Genomic DNA, 26,936 nt, shown 5'->3' on the forward strand with positions numbered 1-26,936 from the left:
CCACACCACCGTTTTTTAGCCCGTCTGTGCCATTGCAAAAACCTGGCAGGATCAGACCTGTCAGGCACAGCAGCTTCCGGTAGGCAAACACGTATTTTGCCAGTCCGGAAACAAGGGTGCCGGTGAGCTTACTGGCACCCTTGTTTCCGTACCGGCAAACTTGTCCTGAGGCTCAGTGTGTTGCCAATGGCCAGATTTCTGGCGGCATGACCTAAGGCCATGCCCCCAAGATTCTGGCCACTGGTTACAACCACCACAATAAAATTAAACCATAGAACAAGTACGTACAATACACCTTTACGTACGTCAGTGCAATGTTTAAATTGCTAACAACACTCACCCGCATCTCAGTGTTCCTATTGCACCGGTTCATGCAGTCAAAGCACCCTCAAAAAGCCACCTTTTTATAGGCACATTTAGATGCTCGTGAGTGTTGTTAGCAATTTAAAAATTGCACTTACATATGGCTAATTTCCAATTTTTTCAGGAATCATGTGCTGATTGTAGTTTATTTGCTTTTAGATACACGTGTTTGATCAAGAGAACTGAATAGGTCAGTAATTGAGAAATGTTTGCTTACGGTGTGTAGATACATATTCATTAAAAAGTTAGTAGCTCTATACTAATATCTTATAGGGTCACAGAGAATTGTGAATTGTTAATTGAAAAAGCAGTTTTGAAAGCCTTGAGAATGGATGCTATATCCGAAACACGTTAGCAACTACAAGAATCAGCTATGTATACATCTGAGACATTATTGTCAAGCTCCTTTATGTTATGGAAATTAATATTTCTCTTTAATTTAAGTGATTATGACTTGCACACTGTTTATGCGAATCCTGTTTATTTATGTGTACATTCAGGATTCAAGAAGACTCTTATTTATCCCTGTGCGTTAAAATAATTGTGAAATGTGACTATTAAACATTCAGGAAACATTTCTGTTTGAAATGAAGGAAGTCGTATCTTTCTAACATTTTAAATATTTTGTGACACAAAGGAATTTTGTGATTTTCCTAAATTTAAATTAAACATTGGGATTTGTACCCACAGGGGTACATTTCGGGTCACCTGTTTGCAACAAAGGGTTATTTTTCTTACTTGTGTTAATGTGGTTCCAGGTGGTCGGGGGACCTTACCCAATTGCACGTGAAATTTACCCAATTAGTGATTAAAACGTTATTTGTTATTTTTGATTAGTTACAATTCATAGGTCAGTCGTGCACCTCACCCTTTTGTCTATTAAACTTTAAATTTAAGTCATGCCTAGAATGGTGGCTGCCAGAGTCACACAATTTTACAGCCACATCAATTTCATATCATACTGGTGTCAGCTGTGTGAGTGGGACTGAATATATGACATGGCTAATCTGTATTAACCATCTCCCCTGGATGTCTCCACAACCGCCACGTAGGACAACGGCAATACGCTGCCTCTTTGATCCTCCTGCAGAAAGAGTAACAACTTCCTCCATGGCACAGGAATCCTCCAAAATGATGTCCTGGGAGTTGCTGCTTTAAAGGCAGCACTGATGAGCCACACTGACAGCAAGATGCTGACCGCTGTAGTCCCTTTGAATTCCGCAGACATGGGAAAGGGGCAGAGTTAGCATAGCCAGGGGAAAGTGGAAGGTTAGGAGAGGGGATCCACCATCTTGATTTCTGCTAGGGCTCTCTACACCTTCATGCCCCACCCCCATTTTCGGCAGACCAAGGCACTCTGGATATGATGTCTGAAGGCAAAGTGCACTTGTCACAAGATCCTGGAATGGATGCTTGGCTGCAGGCATGCTTTGGAACAATCACCTGTGACATTTTGCCTTCTTAAGGAAAGGGGTACTCCCTCCTTCTTTGATTAATCTTTGGACTATCATGACAAGGAGAATTATTCACTTGACCTCTATTGGGAACACAGACTATTCCAAGTCCTCTGCCAGGGTGATGAAGACAGAACGTATTCAATGCAGGGGCAAGCTCTGCTCTTTAACCATCCACAGGGAGCAGTGGAGGTGAAATGTTGAGGACCAAGGCCTTTGCTTGCTGCAATAGAAACAGGATCATACTCACTGGAGGTGCCGTGCCAGCAATCTTCTTGGTGTGGAAGCGCAGAACAGAAAGACTCACCTCATCCTGGAGACCCTGGATTGGGCTTCTCAGGAATTCAGAAGTCAAGAAGCAGCTTGGACCCTGTTTCATCAACCCGACACATCTGTGAGCCAGCTCGACACGGAACGAGTTGCTACAGATGTGCTGCTTTTGGCACTCTAGCATCTTCAAATCATTTGCTGCACTTCGAGGCATCTAGATGCTGGTTTGACTCATTGCTGCAGACTGTATTGACAACCCAATCGCTGTCTTGACACTGTAACTACTTTATCCATTCACTCAACCCAGTGGAATCCATGAAACTCACCCATTTTGCATGCCGAATCAATCCAGCAGAAGCACAGTCTGCCGCCGACTCAACCGCTGTCCTGGACCATTGAAAGCCATAGCTTTGATTTTGAATGCTGAGTAGAACCTACAGGAGCCTGCACATCCAACAGACTCAGCATTGACTCTGACTCATTAGTGGGATTGCATCTACTTGAAGGCATCGACACCGGCTCAACTGCAGAAAAAGTTCGTAAAAGCCTGGCTCGATGCTGTTGAGCATGGAAGACCAATAAAAAGGTATTTTTAAGAGGCCTGGTTGCTCTGGTCCATTTGAAGGTCAATGGTGACATTTAAGCCCCCATTATATTCTTCCATAGACATTTCTTTGAACAACTAACATTGCTGCTAAGTCTCCTGCCTAATTAATACTGCTTATCAGCTCAGGTTGGCCTTTCAAATCAAAGCTCTGCATTATCTGTTTTTCTTTTAATTGGGTGAGTTTTTGATTAGTTTGCGTGGATTGTTTTATTAAAGTCCCCATATTTTTAAAGAACCTTTATTGAACAATCTTTTATGTTGGAAGCATTGTACTGATGCTGGTTGAGTTGCTACTGTTACCTGCTCACACACCTGCTGGAGAGTATAGCCTGACCTCGGACCGCGTTACCAACAGAGGCGAAGGAGGTAAACCTGTCGAGCTGTGCCTTTTTCCCCTTTATGATTGGGATCACTGCTGTTTTAGTGGTAGTGTGGGACTGAGTAGGCTTGTTTAGCCACTAATCATCCCTGCACCCCTGCAAAGCAGTATTCGTTTGCTCACAGTGGTGCATTCTCCTGGATTCTGCTTTGTTGGGTGGGGTACAGTGTCAATATAGATTCTTAGAGAAAACTGATCTTTTGATGTGCATAAACAGCAGCCAAATGGATATCAAGTAAATCAGGTTATCCCCTATAAGTGTGGAGATGGCCCTCGTATATTTCTGTTCAAATGGCATGGCTGCAGCTTTGTCTGTGCATGGAATATTAAAATAAGTGATCTCTCAGACAGACAAATGCAGCATGAACCAGAGGTCGGTTGCACAAGACAAAAACATGTACTGTTGATGTTGGAACTGTTCCAGGAAGACTGTACATGTGTCGGGTAAGCAGCAGGAGCTGTATTTCCCTGGCTGCTGGATGTACTCTGACGCGCCCAGGGATAGATTCACAAAAGGAAAGCGTTCTGCCAATGCGGTTACATGCACCCTAGGCACCCGGTCCACAGTAGGAGACCGCAGTGAAACATGCTGACATTTTCTGGCGCTTTGTGCGTCAGCCTGAGGGGTTCACTCAGGGTCCCCAATGTAAGGTCAGTAGCGTTTTAGTCCTGCAGTTGGTATAAGGAAGGCTTGCCTAGGGAGCCTTATAAAGGTGGTCACAGCCTCTCCAGCTTCAGGAAAAGCCTTCCTGTGGAAGCGAGAATGTAAGACACGGGATTGGAATGACCCTGAAATGTTACCGTGTCTGAACAGGTCTGTGCCAGTTACCTGTAGTGGCCACTCCCACCGGCACAGCATTCAGTCAACACATTCACATTGTAAATTGACTCACTGTGCTTGCAGATCGGCTGATGGCCTGCTAGTATGTACCAGGGAGAGTCACACCCAAACAAAGCCAGTAGTGGCAAAGCCAACAGTTTGGACTTTTATGTAGGCATGGGCTAGGGATTTGCTAGGCATTGATATAATGGCACTGCCTAGCCATAACATGTCAACAGCTGGAAAAGGAAGGGATTATCAGGCAAATGATGACAGTGCCTGGCAAATACCTATTTAATACCTCAGGGCAAAACTTCTGTCGGTGCATGGAAGATTTATAAATCAAGTGGCTGACGTCACACTTGGTTAAGTCATTTGTATTACACCAGTAGTCGTTTACGGTTGTAATTAAGCCATTACCTCACAGCAGACTGCTTACAAATAACAGTAACAGATTAAAGTTTGATGTTACTGCTTGATAGATCGAGCTCAAAGTGATCCCAGGAGGATGCATTTTGATGCAGAGGGGTAGAAGGGCTGGTCGTGGGTGGCAATTGCCATAGGCATTAGCATGGCTGGTGAAGTGAATGGGTGGGTAAAGAATGGGTGGGTAAATAGCGGGTGGGTAAATAACAAAACATCACTCACAAGCTGTGTGTCCCTCCTCAAATGTGACCTCCTTCCTACCTGCATTTCAATGCAATAGATCTGTCTTATATGTGGCGCTTAAGTACCACCTAACACCCACACTAAAAACCGCCCTCGTGACCACTTCACTGCCAAAACCACTAGGCGCAGTTTATCTCAGTTTTCTGTCAAAAAACATTCAAGCTGCAAGGTGGGAACCCTATTTTCCAGACAGATCGATGTTAACGTTGATTTGCAGGGTACTGTCATTGCCCTGCTCAATGGGAGAAAATATAAGCTGGCAGCATTGAAATGCTGCTGGTGTTCATCCGCTGCCATGGAAACCACTGAACCCAAAACCAGGGAATGCAATTTACAAATCCTTACACCACATATCTTATTCATGCCTAATATGCATCAGATAATTTCAGTGAGCCGCTTCGATAAAATATCGATGAATTTTGAAATGTTTGTTTTTTAATAGCCATACTTGTGATATACAGATATAAGAACAGTTCCATTTGCTTTTTACTTTTGAAACAACGGGTTTATCTAAATGGTTTGAGCCAATCCCCATGTTCTAGGTGAGACAGGAAATTCCTCTCAAACTTTACAAGTGCGCTGCACGTTCTGTACATTGGGGTGCAGGTATTATTCCCGCGCTGGAAGCGGCGTAAATGGACAGCACCTGTTGGCCGGCGCTGACTGGCACTGAGAGTCTGCTTTGCATGACGCAGAGCCCAATGCATTGTCACCCATGAGGGTTCAAATAGGGTTGCTGGCGACCATTCAAATGTTATGTTTTTAATCAAGGATCAATCGTTAAGGCCGCGGCGTCAGCAAAAAAGTAATTGAGCTGTAATATTTTGCAATATGTTAAATGTTAAATGTTAAAGGTATTTGTACCGCGCACCGTCACCAACGGAATTGCTCCCCAGGCGCTCTGGCGGATCTGTAAAATGATAAGATTATTACATTGCATTTATTACTCTAAGCAGTTATGGAGGCCGTGCATAAGGAGCGCTAGGGCAAAATATATCATTTACCAGGACACTGTTCCCACCATAACTTGTAATCGTGTTATCACATGTGCCACGGGGTGCACGCCTATCAACGGCCATTTTAAATGTTTATATACGTCCCCTGTTCAATCTACTAGATGATCTGGGGGTTTTCTTTACTAATTATGCTGATGACACACAGCTCCTGATTGAACTGTCGGGCGATTACGCCGCAGACTCCACAAAGCTTCAGTACGTATACAGTTTCGTGAAGAACTGGATGTCCGCAAACTGTCAATGCTTGAACAGCTCCACCACGGAGCTTCTGATTTGTGGCTCCTCTCAAGCAAGAGCTACATTGGATTCTTGCTTCTCCAAATTCATTATCGAGAGGCCTGACATTGTCGTCCAGGAGAAGGTCAAGACCCTGGGTGTCCTTTAGGGGGCACCTTTGGGAGCTGATGCCCGAGGAAGACTGTGTGGTTAAAAAGTCTCAGTATTATCTGAGGCTTCTGAGATTAGTAGAGCCACATGTGTCATCTAAAACTGAGAAACCCTAGTAAGAGCAATCATCACACCCAGATTAGATGACCACAATGCTCTCCTAAGTGGCACTAGTAAGAACGCCTCGCAAAAACTACAAATGCTGCAAACCTATGCTGTACGCATTGTTAAAAATGTTCCAAAAAGAGAAGACATTGCAGACCACAGAAGGGACCTCCAGTGTCTCTCTACACTGTCCAGGATTAAATTCAAACTAAACGCTATGGTACATAAATGCTTATTTGCATCAGCTCCCTCATACCCCAAACAGAGGTTAACTCAGCAAGCGGTGAACAGGCCAACTAGGTCTTCCAATACCTTTAGAATGATTTGTCGCAAAGGTAAAAGAGTGAGAGGCAGAAGACGTTCCTTTCTGGTACATGCCACTGCAGCATGGAGTTCTCGACCTGTCTATCTCCGCCCTGAGAGAAACCTTTTGGTGTTTCGTAAAAGATTAAAATCCTTTCTGTTCACCTGATATCTGATTTATATCAAATAGGGTCCTCTATGCCTCTGAATCCCACTCTCCCTTCATTGTCTTGTCCTGGGTCTTTCTGTGCGCTTGGATGCCTGCGGGATTCGGCGTGTTAGAAATGTAATGATAATAATAATAATAATAATAACAATAATAAAAATTATAATAATCTTATACAGCGGTTTAAACCTTACATACATCATTGGCACACAACACAAGTCAAAAGTTATCAAAGATCATGACATGGCCATGTTATTTGATGTTATGTTATGTCAAAGGATATTTATACCATGGACTGTCACCACCGGAGTGCTCCCCGGTGCTCTGGTGGGTCTGAGGAGCAAGAGGTTAGGGTAAGTTAGTAGGACTGAGCGGGAAAAGCGCAAGAGAGCTGTGATGTGCTGTTGCCAGCTTCAGTTCGGTTGACACCGTTCGCTGAGCGTTGGTGTGATTTTTCGGTCGGTAGTTGTCACGTGCTGTTGTGCAAGGCTATCTGTGGTTTGTTTTGTTGTTCTGGTGTAGTGTAGTGAAGTGTGTGCGGTTTGTTGTGCAATATAGGTATGGTTGTGTTATGTCTAGAATTTGAGAGGTCTGAGCAGAGGGATGAGATCTTAATGTAATTTTTATTCAATGTTTCACTACATTTGTACCATTCACCCAACTGTGGTTGACAACACCTCTTTTAAAGGCTTTGGATTGGATAGTGAGTTGGGGCTCACTATATGTAACCTTCTCAAACATAGAAAGTGTATAGGCCACTGTGGAAGTTGTTCCTGATTCTACTGTTCATTGTCTGGTCAGATTTGCAGCCTGATGAGAGGAGGAATAGCCGAGCGAGGGGGCGTCCGGGTCGGCCATCGTATCATCGAGATCAACGGACAAAGTGTTGTGGCAACAGCTCATGAGAAGATTGTACAAGCCTTGTCCAATTCTGTGGGAGAGGTAAGGTCATTCAGTTTCTGTTACACTTCTGTATATTGGAAATTAACTGTTGACAATGTTGTGTGTAGGTTAGTACCCCCATGGTATAAACAGAAACAAAAAATATAGGCCCTCATTACGATACTGGCGCTAAACCATGGCGCTATTAGCACCATGGTTGGTGCCGGTATCGTAACAAGTCCGCCAATGTTCAATGGGGAATTACCACCCCATTCCAAGGTTGGCGCAGCAGTTATTCCCCATTGAACATTGGCCCTTCCCCATTCCCATTTTTGCCCCATAGGGCTCAATGGGACTGGGGAAGGCGCTAAGTACGGTACTGCAAATTGCAGTACAGTACTTAGCACCAAGGCCCCTTTGAGGGTCCCTACTTTAACGGCTGGTCTAGACCATCTGTTCAGGTCGGGTCCCGCAAAGGGACATCGTAGTAAGGCGCTAAGTGTTTAACGGCGCTGCAGCCTTTTACGGCGCTGTTAAACACTTAGCGCCAGGGTCCTAATGAGGGCCATAGTGTCCATAAAACAAAAGGTAGGATTAATTAAAAGCAGTGTGCTGATATATAGGCAGTATCTTTCATGTTGAACACTTACAGTTATGGTATTGCTCCTTTAGTTAATTGCTAGCCAGTCCAGGGCCGGCCAAGGCTGTACAGTGCCCCATTCCCCACATTGTGTAACACCCCAATTCTACACAATGCACCCATTTCCCGACTGTGCCAAAATTGCACATGCTTGCAGGTTGTACAATGCCCAATATCACAGCTCTTAGATTGCAAAATGTGCCAGATTACAGAACCAACATGTATCTGATAGCACAATTCCTCCCAAGAGCGCAATATCCCCGTTCCCCCAGACTTCGGCAAACCCGCATCGCAATGCCCTCATGTCGCGTTGCCCCTGTATTGCATAAAGATCCCAGATTTCAAATTCTCTACTTAAAATCCCCTCCCTTGTAGCCTGTTCTCACGCCATCTTCTTGTATCAAGTTCTGCAGCAAGGAGAGTAGGTGACCTGCCAAGCGTGATGCTCTGCAGCAAAGTCTCCCTCTTTGTTACTTCCAGACTCAGGGTCTGGCAGACAGAGTCGTGTGAGGGGCGGATGGGTCCGAGATGTTTTCCCTTGGTTCTCAAAGGAGACACTCCTACCTGTGGGCATGAATGACCACACCTTCTCACAAGTGGCAGCAAATTGCACGCTGGTAAATAGCAAGATGGAACATGGTGGCACTGTGCTGGGGGCATGAATTCAGTTGCTCTGCACAACTCTGCCAACCTTCCTTATATGGTATGTGCTCCTTACATGCAATTGGACAAGGCCTTAAGCACGCCACCCCACCAGGTATGTCATGTCATCAAAATCCCTGGCGTAGCAAACATCACATGATGTTTGACCTCAGTTACATGACAGGATCTGCTGTCACATGACCTTTGACGCTGATGACTTCATGGGGAGTGGCATCATTGATTGAAAAAAATACCACAATAAGATTAAGCTAATTATTATTTATTTTTTATTTTATTGTAATGGTTTATATAAACCTTAATGCGAAAGTTAAAATGTAATCAGTATGCTATCAAATAAAATATTCAATGCACATTTTCCCTATTTCATTGTACAAAATTAATCTACACATTCGTTATTTGATAAGTAAATTAGAGTTTTCCTTTGGATATCAAACTATTTTAGCGTGTTTAAAAATGTTACCTTGGATATTATAAGTGCGATGTTCGTTCCACTACACATTCTTCTCCAGAACATATCATTATTCATGCACTACTTTAAAAAATGTTCTGTCGCTGTATGTGCATGCTGGACATGTTATTATAATGTGGTGAAGGATCTCCATGTCTAGGACGTTGGCCCAGCATCTTCAGGTGCTTCCTTTACTAGTGTTCCTGATACACTACATTTCTCTACTTGGGATAAGATTAAATCCAAACCTTAGAAAAATGCTTCTATACCCTCCAAATATGCCAGAATAATGCAGTATTTCTTATTTTCTAGTGCTAAATCCTTAAATAGTTGATATCCATCCCTGTTGTCACAGGTCTTACTCTGATCCCACTCATACAGTTTTCTCTTAGCAAGTAAGATCACAAAAGGAAGGTTTGGGGAGCCTGTGGAATGCTGCAAAAGATCCAGACTAGTTACATAGAAATGTGAAGGCTTGGATCCAATTGATGATGACTGAAAAGGAGTTGCGTGGCCACACACACACAGATTTGTGGGATGATTTCTTCAAATTCAGGGTACAATCCTCGGAAATACTCTCTGTCTTCTCCTAAAACAAGAAAAATACGTTCTGCGCTTTCGCAGATGACTGACGAATCCCCTCTCAGGGGAACTACCCTGACTTTCGGATACCAGCACTCTAAAACATCAGCCCGCATCTCACACCAATCGGACATCTAAGTCTGCCTCCCACCTCAAAGCCCACGCAGTGGCAGGATGTGTGTTCATCCTCTACCACACGTTTTCATTTTATCGAATCAATCATTAACACCCATGGAGGGCAACCTGAGCACTGGACCAATCACACCGCCGGAACCCACGACAATCAGTCCTCCTTCATCCAAGCTTTCTTTCTTAGTTTCTCCCAATGTATCTCCTACCAAAGAGATTGTGCGTGCATCAGAGTGCTTTATTAAACGACTAAATAAATAAGTAGGTGAGTTATGAGATAGATTGAATGCATAACGCTTATGATGGATCCAAACAGGACAAAGAAAACTCAAGAGTCTTAAAGGACAAAGATGAAAATTGGAGGAGAAGAAAAGACTATCGGCCTCATTACGACTTTGGAGGTAGCCATGGCGCTATTGGCGCCATGGCTGCCTCCAAAACCGTGTCTGGGTCCGGGTTCCCTGAATGGGGAAATACCAGGTCATTCCGATAATGGAGGGCCTGGTATTTCCCCATTCAGGGAACCCGGACCCGGACCTTTCCCATTCCCATTCGAGCCCCCATAGGGCTCAATGGGAATGGGGAGGGAGCTAACAACGGACCCATTACAAGAATGCCCGTTGTTAGCTCCCTGGTTCCCTCACGGGACCCGCTATGGACGTCTGGAAAAACCAGACGCCCACATCGGGTCCCGTGAGGGAACCTCGTAATAGTGTGGAATGCGTTTAACGGCGCCGGCACAATTACCGGTGCCATTAGACGCTTTCCGTATAACTTGTAATGAGGCCCTATGAATGTTTCCACCTAAAGAGAAGGGAGCTCTTTAGGTCGAAGACAAAGAGAAACAAAGAAGGCTGAGTTCCTAGCCCTCCACCAAATGAAGCCAAGGACCCTCTCATAAATAAATACAGTTCCTTGCCCTGAGACTAAGGGATGCTGGGTTGAGATTTCGACAGCATCAACAAGTTATAAAGGGCCGATTTTATTAACAAGGAAACACAAACATTAAACAATTAGGATCCGAAGGGATCCACAGATTATATTGTATATAAAATATCACTTCCAAGTGAGGATTCATAGACGTATTCACACTTGACGGTATCACTCACTGTGTCCCTCTACTCTGGGCACCCAATTTGATATGTTTTCAAATCTGATTGGCTGCTCTGCTATTCAGCTTGTTCTCAGGCTCGAAAAGAAGAAAACGTTTGCATCTTACCAAATAATTCATAAACATTTTTATTAAAATACATTTATTTCAATGTTTTTTAAATGTGAAAGCACTTAGCCCTCCCGATGGTTAGGCAGGGTACTTCATGACTTCCTGACCACAAGGTTAATTGATGCAATGTCAGGAACTGAGTTTTATTTTGGTGTTCCTATGCCTTAGGATGAGAGGAACATGAGCGTTTGTGAGTCAAGGCTGGGATCAGAGTCAATTTTGCAGGGCAAATATTATTGCAGCGCGACAAGCTCTGTGCAACAATTCCCCCAATTTGAAGTAAAAAATTGTAGAAAACTTCAGGGCCTCATTAAAAAGCTGTCTGGTGCGGTAATAACATGGCAGTAATAACATTTACCGGGCGGTTACCGCACCGTCCCGGCACCTAATTTACCTCCATCTAAGAGCTGAAGGTAAGTTAGGCGCCTTACCGGCAAAAAACACCGGTGTTACTGGTGCCAGTAATACTGGAAAATGCCCCCATGGAGACCAATGGGATTCGATGGCCTATGGATTTACAACCGTTGCCGCTACTTGTAATCCAGCGGACAAAGTGGCTGTAAAGGTAACAAAGTTTGATGGTATCTGGGTGGATTTACCGCCAAGATACCACCATATGAGGCCCTTTGACTGTGGGCGACCAGCATCGCAGTGCTATTGTTTGTTGGCTAAGTACAGGGTCGCACAGGGTGCTGAAATTGTCTGACAATCGCAATGCGCAATCCACTATATTTTTTAGAACAAATGGTTGAGTAGTACGTGGAGACACATTTTAGGTAACAATGCGATCTAGCCGGGATTAGGCGAATGCGCCGGCACGCCGGGCATTGCCCTTTTGCCCTTCATGCCAGACCAAACCTGGATAATTAGACATTTAGAATCCTAAAAAATTGGCACTTTGGAAATTGTTCATATGTATTTCACAACTTTAAGTAAGAAGCCTATCGTAAACTTGAAAGTTATTCTATTGAAATTTTATAATGTGGCAATCACCACTACAGTGGTTTTAAGGCACCGCCATCTTGTAGGAAAAATTCTGGCAGGATCATGAGGGCAAACTCATTATGAATAAGTAAACAAAAAACATTCTGTATAATGCTTAACATTGCTGCTTCTTGCATGTCAGTTTTAAAAAGAACTATCATCGAATCCTAAAGCGAGCCCCCCCCCAGAAAGACTCCCCGTACCCTATCAAAATCCTATTAACAATGGAATGAACGTGGAGCCATCTTTAGGGTAAATTAGATTATCTTGTTCAATATCATTTTTAAAATGCCATTTCCACAGCCAGGCCTGCAGTCTCAGCTGTCCCTGGTGTTGCCATGGTAGCCCCAGGAGCATCTTAGCCACGAACCCCCAGGAGGGCCTGTAAAACCAGCGAAAACATCTGTGCCTTCCTCCCAGGTAGGGGTGGGGGAGGGAAGGAGGAGCTGGTGAGGGCACTTAAGACGCCTTGGATAAAATCTGTGAGCTATGGTACTGACTCTGTCATGAAATAACTGTGCTGGGGCAGCACTGGGTCATACTAGGGCGGCACGGAGTGTTGGCGGCTTTCCAGTCTACACATATAACCTAAGAAAGCTACTTTAAGTGACCTTGCAGTCTACTGCACCGTCTTCCATGCTTTCCACCCCAGCCAGGAGAAAGTCATCAGACCGAGCCCCTCATTTGAGACTGACTCTGCAATAATGGAAAGGGCAGATATCGACTTCTCTCCCTTAACAGTCCTTCCATCCCTTGTACTACACTCTGTTGAGCTACTCTAATAGCTTCAGTCTAACTTAGTCCTATGTCACACTGGTTTCCTGGGTCTCTTCCGGTTCTATTGGCTGCAGGGATGGCTTCAGTAGGCCTCTCCCTTGTCTTATTGGCTGAAGGGTCTGGCCTCAATGGGTGCCTCCTTTGTTTAACCAGCTGCAGGGGACTGCTTTAGTGGGTCTCTCCCTTGTTCTCCAGTGACTAGTTAGTCTTACTTATGGTATACTGGCTGCAAAGCTTGTCCTTAGTCGATCTTACTTATGTTATACTGGCTGCAAAGCTTGCCCTTAGTCTTACTTATGGTATACTGGCTGCAAAGCTTGTCCTTAGTCGGTCTTACTTATGTTAAACTGGCTGCAAAGATTGCCCCTAGTCTTACTTATGGTATACAGGCTGCAAAGCTTGCCGTTAGTCAGTTTTACTTATGTTATAGTGGCTGCAAAGCTTGCCTTTAGTCTCACGTATGGTATTCTGACTGCAAAACCTGTCCTTAGCTGGTCTTAGATATGTTATGCTGGCTGCAAAGCTTGTCCTTAGTCAGTCTTACTTATGTTACACTTGCTGCAGATTCCAGCATCCTTATATATTTCGCCTGTTCTACTGGCTCCAGCACAGGGTCTCCCCCTTATTATACTGGCCACTGCATTTGGCATCAGTGGGTCTGTGTCCTAATTTATGATGGAGTCAGAATCTAGAGCCTTCATTTTCGTCTCCTATCCCCCTTGCTGCAAAGGCTTGCCTCACTCGATGCCTCTTCCTGTTATACTCACTACAGCATATTGCCCCACTGGGTGCCTCTCCCTGTTATGCTCACTACAGCATAATGCCCCACTGGGTGCCTCTCCCTGTTATACTCACTAGAGCATATTGCCCCACTGGGTGACTCTCCCTGTTATGCTCACTACAGCATAATGCCCCACTGGGTGCCTCTCCCTGTTATACTCACTAGAGCATATTGCCCCACTGGGTGACTCTCCCTGTTATGCTCACTACATCATAATGCCTCACTAGGTGACTCTCCCTGTTACACTCACTACACCATAATGCCTCCCTGGGTGCCTCTCCCTGTTACACTCACTACAGCATAATGCCCCACTGGGTGCCTCTCCCTGTTATACTCACTACAGCATAATGCCCCACTGGGTGCCTCTCCCTGTTATACTCACTACAGCATAATGCCCCACTGGGTGCCTCTCCCTGTTATACTCACTAGAGCATATTGCCCCACTGGGTGACTCTCCCTGTTATGCTCACTACAGCATAATGCCCCACTGGGTGCCTCTCCCTGTTATACTCACTACAGCATAATGCCCCACTGGGTGCCTCTCCCTGTTATACTCACTACAGCATAATGCCCCACTGGGTGCCTCTCCCTGTTATACTCACTAGAGCATATTGCCCCACTGGGTGACTCTCCCTGTTATGCTCACTACAGCATAATGCCCCACTGGGTGCCTCTCCCTGTTATACTCACTAGAGCATATTGCCCCACTGGGTGACTCTCCCTGTTATACTCACTACAGCATATTGCCCCACTGGGTGCCTCTCCCTGTTATGCTCACTACATCATAATGCCCCACTGGGTGCCTCTCCCTGTTATGCTCACTACAGCATAATGCCTCACTGGGTGCCTCTCCATGTTACTCTCACTACAGGATAATGCCCCACTCAGTGCCTCTCCGTATTACACTAACTACAGCATAATGCGGCATTGGGTTTCTCTCCCTGTTTCACTCATTACAGCATACCGCCTCACGCGGTGCCTCTCCCTGTTACAGTCACTACATCATAATGCCTCACTAGGTGCCTCACCCTGTTACAGTCACTACATCATAATGCCTCACTAGGTGACTCTCCCTGTTACAGTCACTACATCATAATGCCTCACTAGGTGACTCTCCCTGTTACACTCACTACACCATAATGCCTCCCTGGGTGCCTCTCCCTGTTACACTCACTACAGCATAATGTCTCCCTGGGTGCCTCTCCATGTTACTCTCACTACAGGATAATGCCCCACTCAGTGCCTCTCCCTATTACACTCACTACAGCATAATGTCTTACTGGGGCCTCTCTCTGTTACACTCACCACAGCATAATGCCTCATTGGGTGCCTATCTCTGTTACACTCACTTCAGCACGATGCCTCACTGTTTCTCTCTTGTTACAATTTCTACAGCACAATGCCTCATTGGGTTAATCTCCCTGTAATACTCACTACAGCATACTGCTTTACTCGCTTTCTCTCCCTGTTACACTCACTGCAGCATAATGCCTCACTGGACATCTGTCTTGTCATTCTGATTGTTTATTCTGACCCTGAGGGTCTCTCTGCTGTTACACTGACTATGAAGTCTGGCCTCAATGAGCCTCTTCTGCTCTATACCGTGCAGAGCTGGGTCTTACATGTGCACTCTTCGTCCCACGACCACCCCGAACCCCCAGTAACACTTGCTACAATACATGGCCTGCATGGTGTCAACCAATGTATTATCGGCCTGGCCTCACTGATTGGTTGCTCTAGGCTGGTCTCCCTCGTTTTCTCCACAGCTACACTGGCACCAGAGCATGGTGCCTCTGGTTATTTTTCCTCCTTATGCTGCTTGCATAACTTGACTTTTTGCTGGGTTTCTCACCCACTCATCTTATCTTCAGCGTATGGCCCTTGCGGGGTCTCTACTCTCTGGCTCTCCCCTATTCCACTGGCCTCAGAGTGGGGCTTTCTCCCTCTCTCTACTCTCTATTCTTGGCCTCACTGGGCCTTTGGCCTGTTGTACTTACCGGATTGTCTGTACTGAGTGTTTCGACCGGTTACACTAGCAGTCTGCGAAGTATGAGCGCAGTGTTCAGACTCTCTGCTTCACTCCCCTTTTACACTGGCACCAGAGCTAGGGTCTGGCCTAACTAAGTCTCTTCCCTGCGCTGCATCACAATTATCTGTGAAACCAATCCTCTAAAATGCAAAAGTCCTGGCTACTTCGCAATGGTTTAGTTTGAGAAAAAAATAAAAAATAAATATATACATATATACATATATATACATATTCCCACGCTGAGTGCGGTTGGTACAGTGAGAGTCAGGATCGTAACCGCTCCGCTCCGCCACAACGCACACAAAGCCACAGGCAACGCCAGGACCCAAGACTGGGATCGTAAAGAACATACCTAACTCCCTAGAGATACACAAGCTGGGGCACCGCCCCCACCTGACAATCTCAGACCTAGCCTTGAGAAAGACTCTTCGAGGTCGAAACACGTGTCGGCTGACCACCACGAAGACTATGAGTATACGCTATGAAAAAATCTCAATGTAGCAACCGGACTCAGCGTGGAATCTATACAGATATTAAGTAAACCATTGCACAGTAGCCAGGACTTTTGCACTAAACCTAACAAGAGGTGTGGGCTTCACCTCCACCAACCTGTGAGCTCGCACACAGATTCTAGGACATTTAAGACTAAAAGTGGAGCTTAGCGCAGGAGTGTTCAAAACTAGGGCCGACCTTATCTCCTATTCAAATCTTCTAAAATGTCTACATACGTCTATAAACAATTGTCCCAAATAGCATAGCTGCAAACGCACTTCAGAACCCAGAGGGTTCAAATGGGCACATTGTTAGAGGTTGTTGAGGGGAAGAGGGTGGTGTCTGTTGCAATGCCTGTTTAATGGTTATAAATATAAAACAATTTTTATTTCACATCAGCTCTATCCCTCTGTCTCTGACTCAAGGTTAGGAATGGGGAAACCTCTGTCCAGGCGCCATAATGGCAGAAGTCACGTTATACAAGACCCGGTTACATTACACTACATGTGCCAGATAATTGAGGTGCCTGCCCCTTTAAGGGCACACACGTGGCGGAGTGAAGCAACTCCGCCGCATGTGCATGTAATAAACGGGGCATGCCACTGTTCGCCAGTGCAACCGTGGAGCCCAGACAGAGAACACTGTGTCAAGTGTGTTCTGTATGCTGTGGGATGCTCACAGGGCCGGGAGGACACAATGGCAACTGTCAACAGTGGCTACGATGTTGCATGGTCGATCCGACGTGCAAACCCGCAAGGCTGAGGCGGTGAGATTTCAGGGGACATTTTCTCTAGATTTCCCTGCCTCAGTGTTGGCGAGTTCTAAGCGGATGCCTGCCATTTTGTCTGCACGTGGTGATGAAGGTTGTGGCTCCCGTTGGGTGTGCTCGTGCACCTCCCACATGAATTGTTGCACCCCCCTCATGCAGGGGGACACGTTCTGTTGCAGGAAACTGCATTTGGACTGTTTTTGGAAACTTTTCTCTTCAGGATTATGGTGAGGAGAGGGGTGAGGCCTAGGCAAATGTATGTATTTATTTATTTATTTATTTATTTATTTATTTTCTTTCCTTTGTCCCATCCAGCTTAGTTTTGGGAAATTTTGGCCTGTGCGCTGGGAAAGTTATTCCATATTCCTGGCTGTTTGGACACTAGTGGAGGGGCAATCACTACAGCAAGCCCGAGGGTGGGGTGTTGGCTAATATTTGCACACCCAATTTTTGGAAACTTTGGCCTTTGCGCTGGGGAGACATTTCTAGCTGTTTGGACACTAGTGGAGGGGCAATCGCCACAGCAAGCCCGAGGGTGGAGTGTTGGCTAATAGAAGCACGCTCAATTGTTCGGTGTAATCTGCCTGGAAGAGGGCCATTGTGAGTTGCTGCCCCAGCTTCCGCGTGGGGTGCTTGTGCGCTCACCACGATGGGTGACCAGGAAGATGGTGCAGGAGCCCAGGCACCAGCAGGACTAGCGGCTCCAGTGGGTGCGCGTGTGCCAAGATGGCAATGGCGCTTACACCGAAGTCTGAAGCTTCCTGGGGATGGTCACCTATTGTGGCCATTTCTTCCGGAACTTACCCTCCAGGTCAGTGCCCCTGAGAAGCCTCACCTGGAGAGATGCGATATGGCAGTGGGGCCTGCTAGAGCAAGCTGCTTTTGAGGATGTGAAAGGGGTGCTAACAGCAGAAGACACCATGGCGTTTTTTGATCCGTTGTTGTCATCAGAGGTTGTGCTGGACGCCAGCCGTTTGGTCTGGGTGCGGTGCTTACTCAAAGGGATGCAAAAGGAGAGATCAGACCGATCGTCTATGCAAGCTAGGCACTGTCAGAAACAGAGCAGCGCTACTCGCAGATTGAGCGAGAGGCCCTGCCGGTCTTGCGTGGGTGTCAGCACTTTTGACTGTAACTTTCGATTGTACGTGCTTGGACGGCCGGTGACAGTGGTGACTGACCACAAGCCTCTGCTGCCGATAACGGCCAGCCTAGATTGAAAGGTTGATGCTCGCGCTCCTGGAGTATGTGGTCTTGCTGGTGTATCGGCTGGGCAATAACAACGTAGCTGATTATCTGTTAAGGCATCCCAGAGGCGGGTGGAAGAACGTGAAGACATCAGTGATGAGGAGGCCGACGAGCATGTGCAGCTAATTGTTGAATCAGCAACCCCAAACTCAGTGCCGCTCCAAGAGCTCAAAGAGGTGGCGTCAGAGGATGATTGTATCTTGATACTGATAATGGCCCCTCAGCAAGGGTTGTGGAAGTCGGTTGTGGACATCGTGGCACAAAGGACCCAAGAGGCATCGTTGGCGCTGGAACAGTTGTGGAGAGTGAAGGAGAAGCTGATGTTTGTCGAGACAGGGCTCTTGCTCAGGGGAGACTGCATAGTGGTACCAATGTGTAAAATCCCACAGGTCATTGAAATGGCGCACCAGGGTCATCAAGAGACGGCAAAGATGAAAGCAAGGTTATGCCAGAAAGTATGGTTCCTTGACCTTGAGAAACGGGTGCAGGAGTTTGTGTCGGCCTGTGTGTGGTGTCAGGTGGTTACCCCGGCACAGGGAGAGCCCCTCATTGAGACGATACCCTGTGGAACAAGGCTCTGGGAGAGTGTGCATGCAGACTTTGGGTCCACTGGCAGAGATACTCAGTTCTTGCTGGTGGTGGATGAGTGGTCATGGTAACCGGAAGTCGAATTCATCAAATCAGTGTCATTTGATAAGATGGTCGTTGCTCTGGAAAAGATCTTTGCCACTCATGGGTTACCTCAGACCCTGTGCTCTGATAATGGACCACTGTTCCAAATGGGACAGCTTCACTCAGTTGATGGAAGAGATGGAATGTGTACGAAAGTGTACGAAAAGAAGTAGTGGAACTATGTTCCCTGCTGGCCTGCCCACACTCCCCACAAACCTCATTGCCACGCCCCCTCCCTTGCACAATACATACCCCAAAACACATGCGCCTGCTGTTTAAAGGAACGTCCAGGGCATTGTAATGAAAGTGCAAGTTTCAACTTCTTCCTACACTTTTATTTTAAAACGAAACCATTCCAGAACAGTTTCTTTTTTTAAATAAAAGTATAGGATTGGTAAAACTTAATTAAAAGAAGTAGAGGAGCACCGCTCCCGACCGCTCCCGCCCACTCCGACCACTGGTTTCAATATGTTACATTGGGGGAGGGATTGGGGAGTACAGGCAGGGGCTGGCAGGGAGTCGCCCATGGAGGTGCCTCTGACTGCCACCTGCTGCTTTTTCTACTAAATCTGGCTGCTGGGGGACCTCTGGTCTGTAAGGGGCTACACAGAGGATCATATGGTCATTTTCTGAAAATGTACCTAGCTATAGGAAGGATGAAGATTGCAGTACTGGTTTGCATACCTAAGGAGATGCTGTTGGCCTGTTGCAGTTGATGTAGAAGCTGCCACCTTACCATTTCACCCTTCTGTGGTCTCCTGGACTGTGCCTGCCTCGCAACCTAAAGGTATCGGAAAGTGTTGATAACCGGACGGCAAGCTGTGTTGAGCAGTACCAGAGCCCGCAAAGACAGCCCATTTGTTAATCAGCAAACTGCCTGTGCACAGTTTATAGAAGCGCTGGGATAGGCTTACCTGCGTCAGTCGGCCTTCCAGTAATGATGAGAGGGGCTGGGAAAATGCGTGGGACGATGGACCCCTTTACCAGGTCCCCCCAACAAGGAGCAAATGCGCTACCCCTGTGTGCGGCCTGACGATGCCTGCTGATATGGAACCCTAATGGCTACGATTGAGTCTGGCTTTGCCTTGGTTAACTCCAAACTCGACGATATAGTTGCCGACATCAGCACACTCCAATTCAGATTAAATAAAGAGAGCGGACATATAACCGAGGCTGACAGACGGACTGGAAACCTTGATGACAAAGTTGAATCTCATGATCAGCTGCTAAAAGCGGTTAAAAAGGAACTAACAGCCATTCGAGCGAAATGTGAGAATTTGGAATTGTGGTCTCGGCGCAATAATGTTCACATTGTTGGAGTTCCTGAGAACACGGTCAAAGGACCTATGGAGCAATTTGTTGAGTACCTCCTGAAATCTCTTCTTGGAGATGTTCAATTTTCAGTGCAGTTCCCAGTGGAGTGCGCTCACCGAGCACTGGCGCCTGTGCCAAAGCTTGGAGCACCACTGCGCATGATTATTGTGCGTCTGTTGAATTATTGCGACAGGGATCAAATACTATGAATATCCAGAGAACGTGGATCACTCCAGTTCGACTCAAGTATAATTCATATTTGCCCAGACTTCTCTGCTGGATTCCAGGCAGCCAGGCGATTGTATGACCTGGTAACGCATTTGCTGCAAGAGCGACAAATCCCATATGCTATCCTGCTGCCGTGTAAACTGTGCATACATGGAGACAGAGAACACTTCTCTGAGAGTACGGGAGAAGCCATGCAATATATTGAGGCATCAATCCCTCTCCCTGTGAGACAAGTCTCAAACAATACGTGACTGGTCATTGGCTCGCAGCTGGCGACATCTGCTGAGGTCTGACCCCTGGTCATCAGATAGATAACATTTATATATTCTTCGAGGGCTTAAGAAGTATTGCTGATCCTACACCAGGAGGATCTTTCGTTTTATGTTGAGTTGCTGCTTATACTGTTTTCCTTGAATCTTCAATGGGGTGGGATTTGGGTGAACACTGTCTGTTTGGGGAGACTGTGAGGGTAGGATTGGGGAGATGGAGGTTAACAGGTTTACCTTAAAAGTTGTGACAGATGCAATGAATATTGTTCAAATGCAAGATGAATTGATGTGGGGGGGTACTGTCGTGCTCCACAGAATCCGCCTAGGGTCTGAGAGAGTATTCCCACGTATTGCCAGTGAAGATTTTAGACTCTCTTCCTGAGAGCACCGCCTGCAGTGTAGTACAACCTGTCAGGTTGAGGGCTCAGGCAAAAAGGCGGGACAAAACAGCTGAGCTGGAAGGGAGAAGAAACAAGGCAACTGTTAAACACTGTTGTCTGGCAGAACTGCCTATCTCCCACCCCCACAATTTCCCCAGGCTTACCTGTATATGTCCTCAGATGGGTTGTGTACCTAATTGTGTCGTAACACAAGCTGAATACCAAGGGGAGTCTGATAGGAGTTCCAGAAGAAATGCCGATGGTGTTCCGGACAGAACAAGGACTGCAACTGGAGCTAAGTCCACAATAGACACAGAGGGGTCAGCAGAGCGTTCTTACCGCTGGTAATGTTCCACAGAGAGGACCCTGACGCGAGCAGAACGAGGGCACGGCTAAGGGATTCCACAGTAGGCACCGAAGAATCAGCAGAGCGTTCTTACAGCTGGTAATGTTCCACAGAGAGGACCCTGACCCGAACAGAACGAGGGCACAGCTAAGGGATTCCACAGTAGGCACCGAAGAATCAGCAGAGCGTTCTTACAGCTGGTAATGTTCCACAGAGAGGAACCTGATCCGAACGGAACGAGGGCACGGCTAAGGGATTCCCCAGTAGGTACCGAAAAATCAGCAGAGCGTCCTTACTTTCCTTCTTTTTTATCAGCGTAGCGTCCAAAGTAGTATTGAAAGGGAACAAACCTTATTCTTGCTAAATCTGCAAAGTGTCCTGAAAGGGAAGCGCGGGCAACAGAAGTCCAAGGGTGATTGTGGGCGAGGAAAGGATGCAAGTCACAGCTGTTTTAGGGCTCGCCGGTAATATGAAGACAGAAATTCCTGGGCAGGGGGGTTGAACACAGAGAGGGACCAGATGAACAGACATCAAAGGCGGCGTGCGAGGCAAAAACAGTAGTCGTCCGTGTCCAGGTACCAGGAAGGCAACAATGTCAAGGCACAGAAACGTGATCCGTAATCAGAGTCAAGAGGATAAGCAAAGGTCAATAAACACCGGGCTATCCAAACGAACGAGGAATAGCAGGACAAGAAAACAAATGCTGCTACCGTAAAAGACGGTTTAGGAGCAGTGAGTTTAGGGGGGGCGTGGCCTAAGTAGGAAGCCGGTTCAAAGCGAGGCTTGAGACGCTCGTTGGTGGTGCTTGAGGCATGAATTGTGCACAAGGCCGGTTGGGTCCTGTAGCGTTCTGGCGGCGTGTGCACTGATGACCCAAGCGCCAAGGTAAATGCCAGGTCTTGTTACCAGTGCGCCGGCATTGCCACTTCCGGATCGCGACAGGTACTATGGAAGCGAGCAACAAACTGTGGCGGGCCAGGAATCGGAGAGCTTATTAGCTTCTTTACATGGAATGTGCAGGGGGTGAATAACCTGATCAAGGCAAGAAAGTTGCTGGCTTTTTTAACAAGATCAGCCCAAAATAATTATGCTGCAGGAGACACATGCACTGAGGAATACTCATGAATCGTTCGCCACTAGGTGGGGACATTAAAGATATCATACTATCTACTCATCACAGGCAAAGGGTGTGCTCACCCTTATACATCATTCCATTCCATTCTAGGTCACAAAAAGCTGCATTGACCCCATGCGCCGATATGTTGTAGCCTGGGGGAAGATCTTTGGCAGAGAGGTTGGATTGGTCAATACCTATGCACCCAATATGGAAGACCCTGAATTTTATAGTTCAGCCTGTGACATTCTGGTGCGGTCAACCGACACCCCCATTATTTTGAGTGGTCATTTTAACAGAATTCTTAATGATCTCCTTGATCGCTCTTCCACAACTCTGTTTGCATTGTCTGCCACAGCTCTGGTGCTCAGGCAAATAATCCACCATCTACAGTTAACTGATATTTGGCGATGTTTACATCCTAATGGGAGGTAGTATACCTTTTATTCGACGGTCCTTGACAGTGTCCAGAATAGATTACTGGCTCCTTTCCTCTGAATTGTTATCAAAAGTACGACGGTGTGAGATACAATCATGCATGCTGTCTGATCATTACCCGATAACGTCGCCCATCATTTTACACCAGCAGCCACAGTCTTGTCCCATGTGGAGGATGTTGTCATCCATGTTGTTAGACCCGGGCCTGGTCACAATACTGAGTCTGTGCCTCTACACACCACTTTGTGAGCGACATTTATGGTATGGATACAGGGAGAGTTGTTGTCAGTCATTGCTGGGATGCTTATGTTTATTAGGGCAGAAATGTGTGATGTGCAAAGACAGCTGAGACGTCTGGAAAGTGGATATGGTATGACGGAGGATAGAGCTTTACTGGGTGTGATAAGATGCAATGTGATGACATTTCTGGAACTGACAGATACAGAAGTTATGTATATAGCTAAGCCAGTGAGGGTTCGGAAATATGGGGGGGCAGAAAGACCTGGTAGGTCTTTAGCTAGGGCGGTCAGAGTGCAGAGTAAAGCATACTCTATTAGAGGTATTCTGGACCCGTCATAAGTGGTTTCACCACCGAAGACATAAATACAGTATTTAAAGATGACTATACTACTCTATATGCCAATGGTGATACGCGGTCAGAGACAAGCTTAGAGGAATATCGAAAGGGTATAACTCTCCCAGAACTTCCTCCTGAGGCCAGATTTGCCTTTGATGAAAATGTGACAATGGAGGAAGTGTGTATTGCAATATCATCATTGGCATCTGTCAAAACACCTGGGTCGGATGGTCTTGAGGTCAAATTATATAAAGAATATAAATTAATCTTAGCCCGAAAACTATGGGAAGAGTCATTAGTACTTGAGGAATTACCGACATCCCTTAGAAAAGCCATCATTACTGTATTGTTAAAGCCCAATAAGCCCCCAAATGAAGTTGTCTTGCACAGGCCACTGTCCTTAATCAATGCGGGTGCGAAGGTGTGCTCTAAGATACTGGCCACTTGCCTTTTACAAACATGGCACTGCTGGTACATCCGGACCAATCAGGATTCATCCCTAGTAGATCCACAGCACTGAATTTCAGGCAACTGATCTGTATCCTGTCTCAAATTAACCCGTATGGCAGGGCAGTTGCGGCATCCCTCGACGCTGAAAAAGCTTTTGATTCAGTGTCGTGGATGTATCTCTTTAAGGTCATGAAGCAATTTTAATTTTTGGTTATTATTTCATCAATTGTGTGAGGCTATTGTACTCCCGACCCACAGGTAGCACTCGCACCAATAGCAATATATCACAGAGGCTGTAATTGGGGAATGGGAATAAGTCCCACTACGTCCCAAGCGGTTGCCCACTATCCCCACTACTCTTTGCTCTCACCAAAGAGCGATTGGCGGCACATATAAGAGCGATGCACAGGCATAGGGGCATCCACACGATGGGACCACCTCAATTGATTCCATTATATGAGGATGACATTCTCCTATATGTTCATTACCCTGAGACTATTCTGAGTCCCATGATGTATAGAGTACATGAGTTTACCAGATACTCTGGCTAAAGAGTGAATAGATCAAAATCTGAGCTCTTTCCCCTCGCTGATGCCTCAACTCCACCAGTGAACTTGATGGCTTTTAGATGGGTTTCATCTAGGTTTAATTATCTTGGAATAACGGTCTACAGATTGCAGCATTCACTTTATTCTGATAATCATGCAGGATATTTGCAGTTGCTTGATGCAAAACTAAAGGTCTGGGCTGGGCTTCCTCTTTCACTATACGGACAGCTTTCCGTGCTGAAAATGATTGTACTTCTCAAATTACTATATTATTTCGGCAATGTTCCCATATTGCTGGGAGGGAGTTTTTTACATGTTTGAGATGATTGGCACGGGGGTTCCTCTGCATGAATGGAACAGATAGGATTAGCTGGGAACAGCTTGTAGAACCTTATGAAGGTGGTGGTCTGGCTTCACCGGATTTTGAACTATACTATCTTGTAGCACAGGCACCCTTTACCGGGGACTGGTACTCGTCACTGTTGAAAATGGTCCATCTGACCCTAGAGAAATATGGGGCTGCGCCTACAAATATTAAATCAGCAATATTTAGCGACAGATATGTGGACTTCTATTCGTTTGACCCAGTTCGCACTTTGGTGAACGTTTGGGCAAGAATGTTCGGTTGACTAAATCTTACAACATTTTACAACAGAATGGTTCCATTATGGAATTATCCAGGTCTCCCCCTACTTATGATCCTGAAATACGTAAATCACGGGCGAGGGATGAGCAATTGCTACTTAGTTTTTTATTCCCTGAAGGTCGATTTGTGATGCTGGATGGATTTAAGACTAAAATGGGTGGCAATTTTATAAAGGTATGGCAATACTATCGTATTAGAGCAGCTACCCGACGCTTGTTGCCATCCTTCCAACCGGAACCTGAAACATATGAATGTATTATGGCAATAATTGAAGAGGGAGATAATAGATGCATGGTCTTGAAATGTTACAATATAGTTCAAAGTGGACAAGATAGCAAAAACAGGGCGCGTCTGAAATGGGAGCGAGATCTAGACACTGGGCCTCATCACGAGTCTGGCGGTAACCCTTAAATGCGGCGGTAGTGCTATTACTGCTGCATTTAAGGGTCCGCCAGATCATGGCTCTGAGCTCTGAGCTGGGGGGAAATCCATGGCAAAACTGCCGATTTTTGGCGCGATTACCGCCGGCGGGAATTCCGCCGGTGGTAATAGCGGGAATTTTCCCCATTGGGCCCAATGGGGAATGAGGAATTCTCGATTGGGCCCAATGGGGAATGGGCAATAACCCTTCTGCCAAACCCGTGATCTGGTGCTAATACCGCCGGGGGGTTTGGCGGTAGGGCTATTAGTGCCGGCGCTAATAGCGCCTGCGTTACTGCCCAACTCGTGATGAGGCCCACTGAATTTACAGACATACAGTGGAAGAGATATTACCTTTTGACCAAGGAAGTGTCTATGAATGCTGACTACATGTTGATACAGTTGAAGATACTGAATCAATTGCACTATACACCGGCCAAAATAGCAACATTTCCCCCTGATGCAGACAATGCATGTGTGAAATGTGGTATATCTCCAGCAAACTCAATCAATATGTTCTGGACCTGTACACCCAGAAAAGTATGGGCGGAACATTGAGGGATATTATGGATGTTCCCCCTACTATGTCCCCATTAATATATCTGTTAGGGGATAGTGGTAAAGTGTCACTAGTTACCATATTTTTTTTTTTTACTTTGCCTGTATTGTGGCTTAAAAAATGTATTCTTCGACACTGGAAATCAAAATCAGCCCCATCCTTGTCGGAGTCGTTCAGGGACATAGTCTACACCAATGAGAGGGAAGAGACCTATGCTGCTATGGCAATCCCAGCCTGTAGACAGTTGGGCTTCGGTACGTATATATATATATGGCTCCAACAAAGCACATGGACGTTGTTAATCAGCAAGAGACACAGATGGTCACAGTGGTTCTGATTAAACGCTTGCTCCATTACGAGTCCGGCAGTAACCCTGCCGGTGCCACCGGTCTCGTAATATTTTATCGGCACCCGACTTCCCAGTGCCACCGGGAGATTACAACTCTGGCAGGCCGGGAAGTCAGGCGCAGGTAAAATGTAAGTCCCCATTCCCATAGAGTCCAAAATTACTCTATGCGATTGGGGACTCGGAAGCAGCGGCACTGTTGTTAACAGTGCCGGCGCTTCGGTGAGGAGTCTGCCTACCATGGTCGCTGCGCCCGGCAGGGTCAGACCTGTCGGGCACAGCGGCCACGGGATGCAGACACATAGTTTGCCGGTCCGTAAACAAGGGTGCTGGTGAGTTTACGGCACCCTTTTTTCCGGACCGGCAAATGTATAATGAGGCCCTACGTCATTCATCAGTGGTGCCTGTCCTATGTCAATGCCATGCTAAATAAAGCTTATTTTTTTC

General features: G+C 46.3%; 1 protein-coding gene across 6 annotated transcripts in view; it reads left to right on the plus strand.

Moving 5' to 3' along the window:
- The window catches only part of APBA2 (amyloid beta precursor protein binding family A member 2), a 1,066,227-nt gene that overhangs the window by 1,027,992 nt on the left and 11,299 nt on the right, over nt 1-26,936 (plus strand). For all 6 annotated transcript variants that reach the window (XM_069624922.1, XM_069624924.1, XM_069624925.1 and 3 more), the window contains one exon: nt 7,341-7,481. In XM_069624922.1, the coding sequence (XP_069481023.1) occupies nt 7,341-7,481 (141 nt within the window). The remainder of the gene's footprint in view (nt 1-7,340; nt 7,482-26,936) is intronic.

This window comes from Ambystoma mexicanum, chromosome 11 (genome assembly GCF_040938575.1).
Source record: "Ambystoma mexicanum isolate Mex_15411 chromosome 11, UKY_AmexF1_1, whole genome shotgun sequence".
NCBI classification, from domain to species: domain Eukaryota; kingdom Metazoa; phylum Chordata; class Amphibia; order Caudata; family Ambystomatidae; genus Ambystoma; species Ambystoma mexicanum.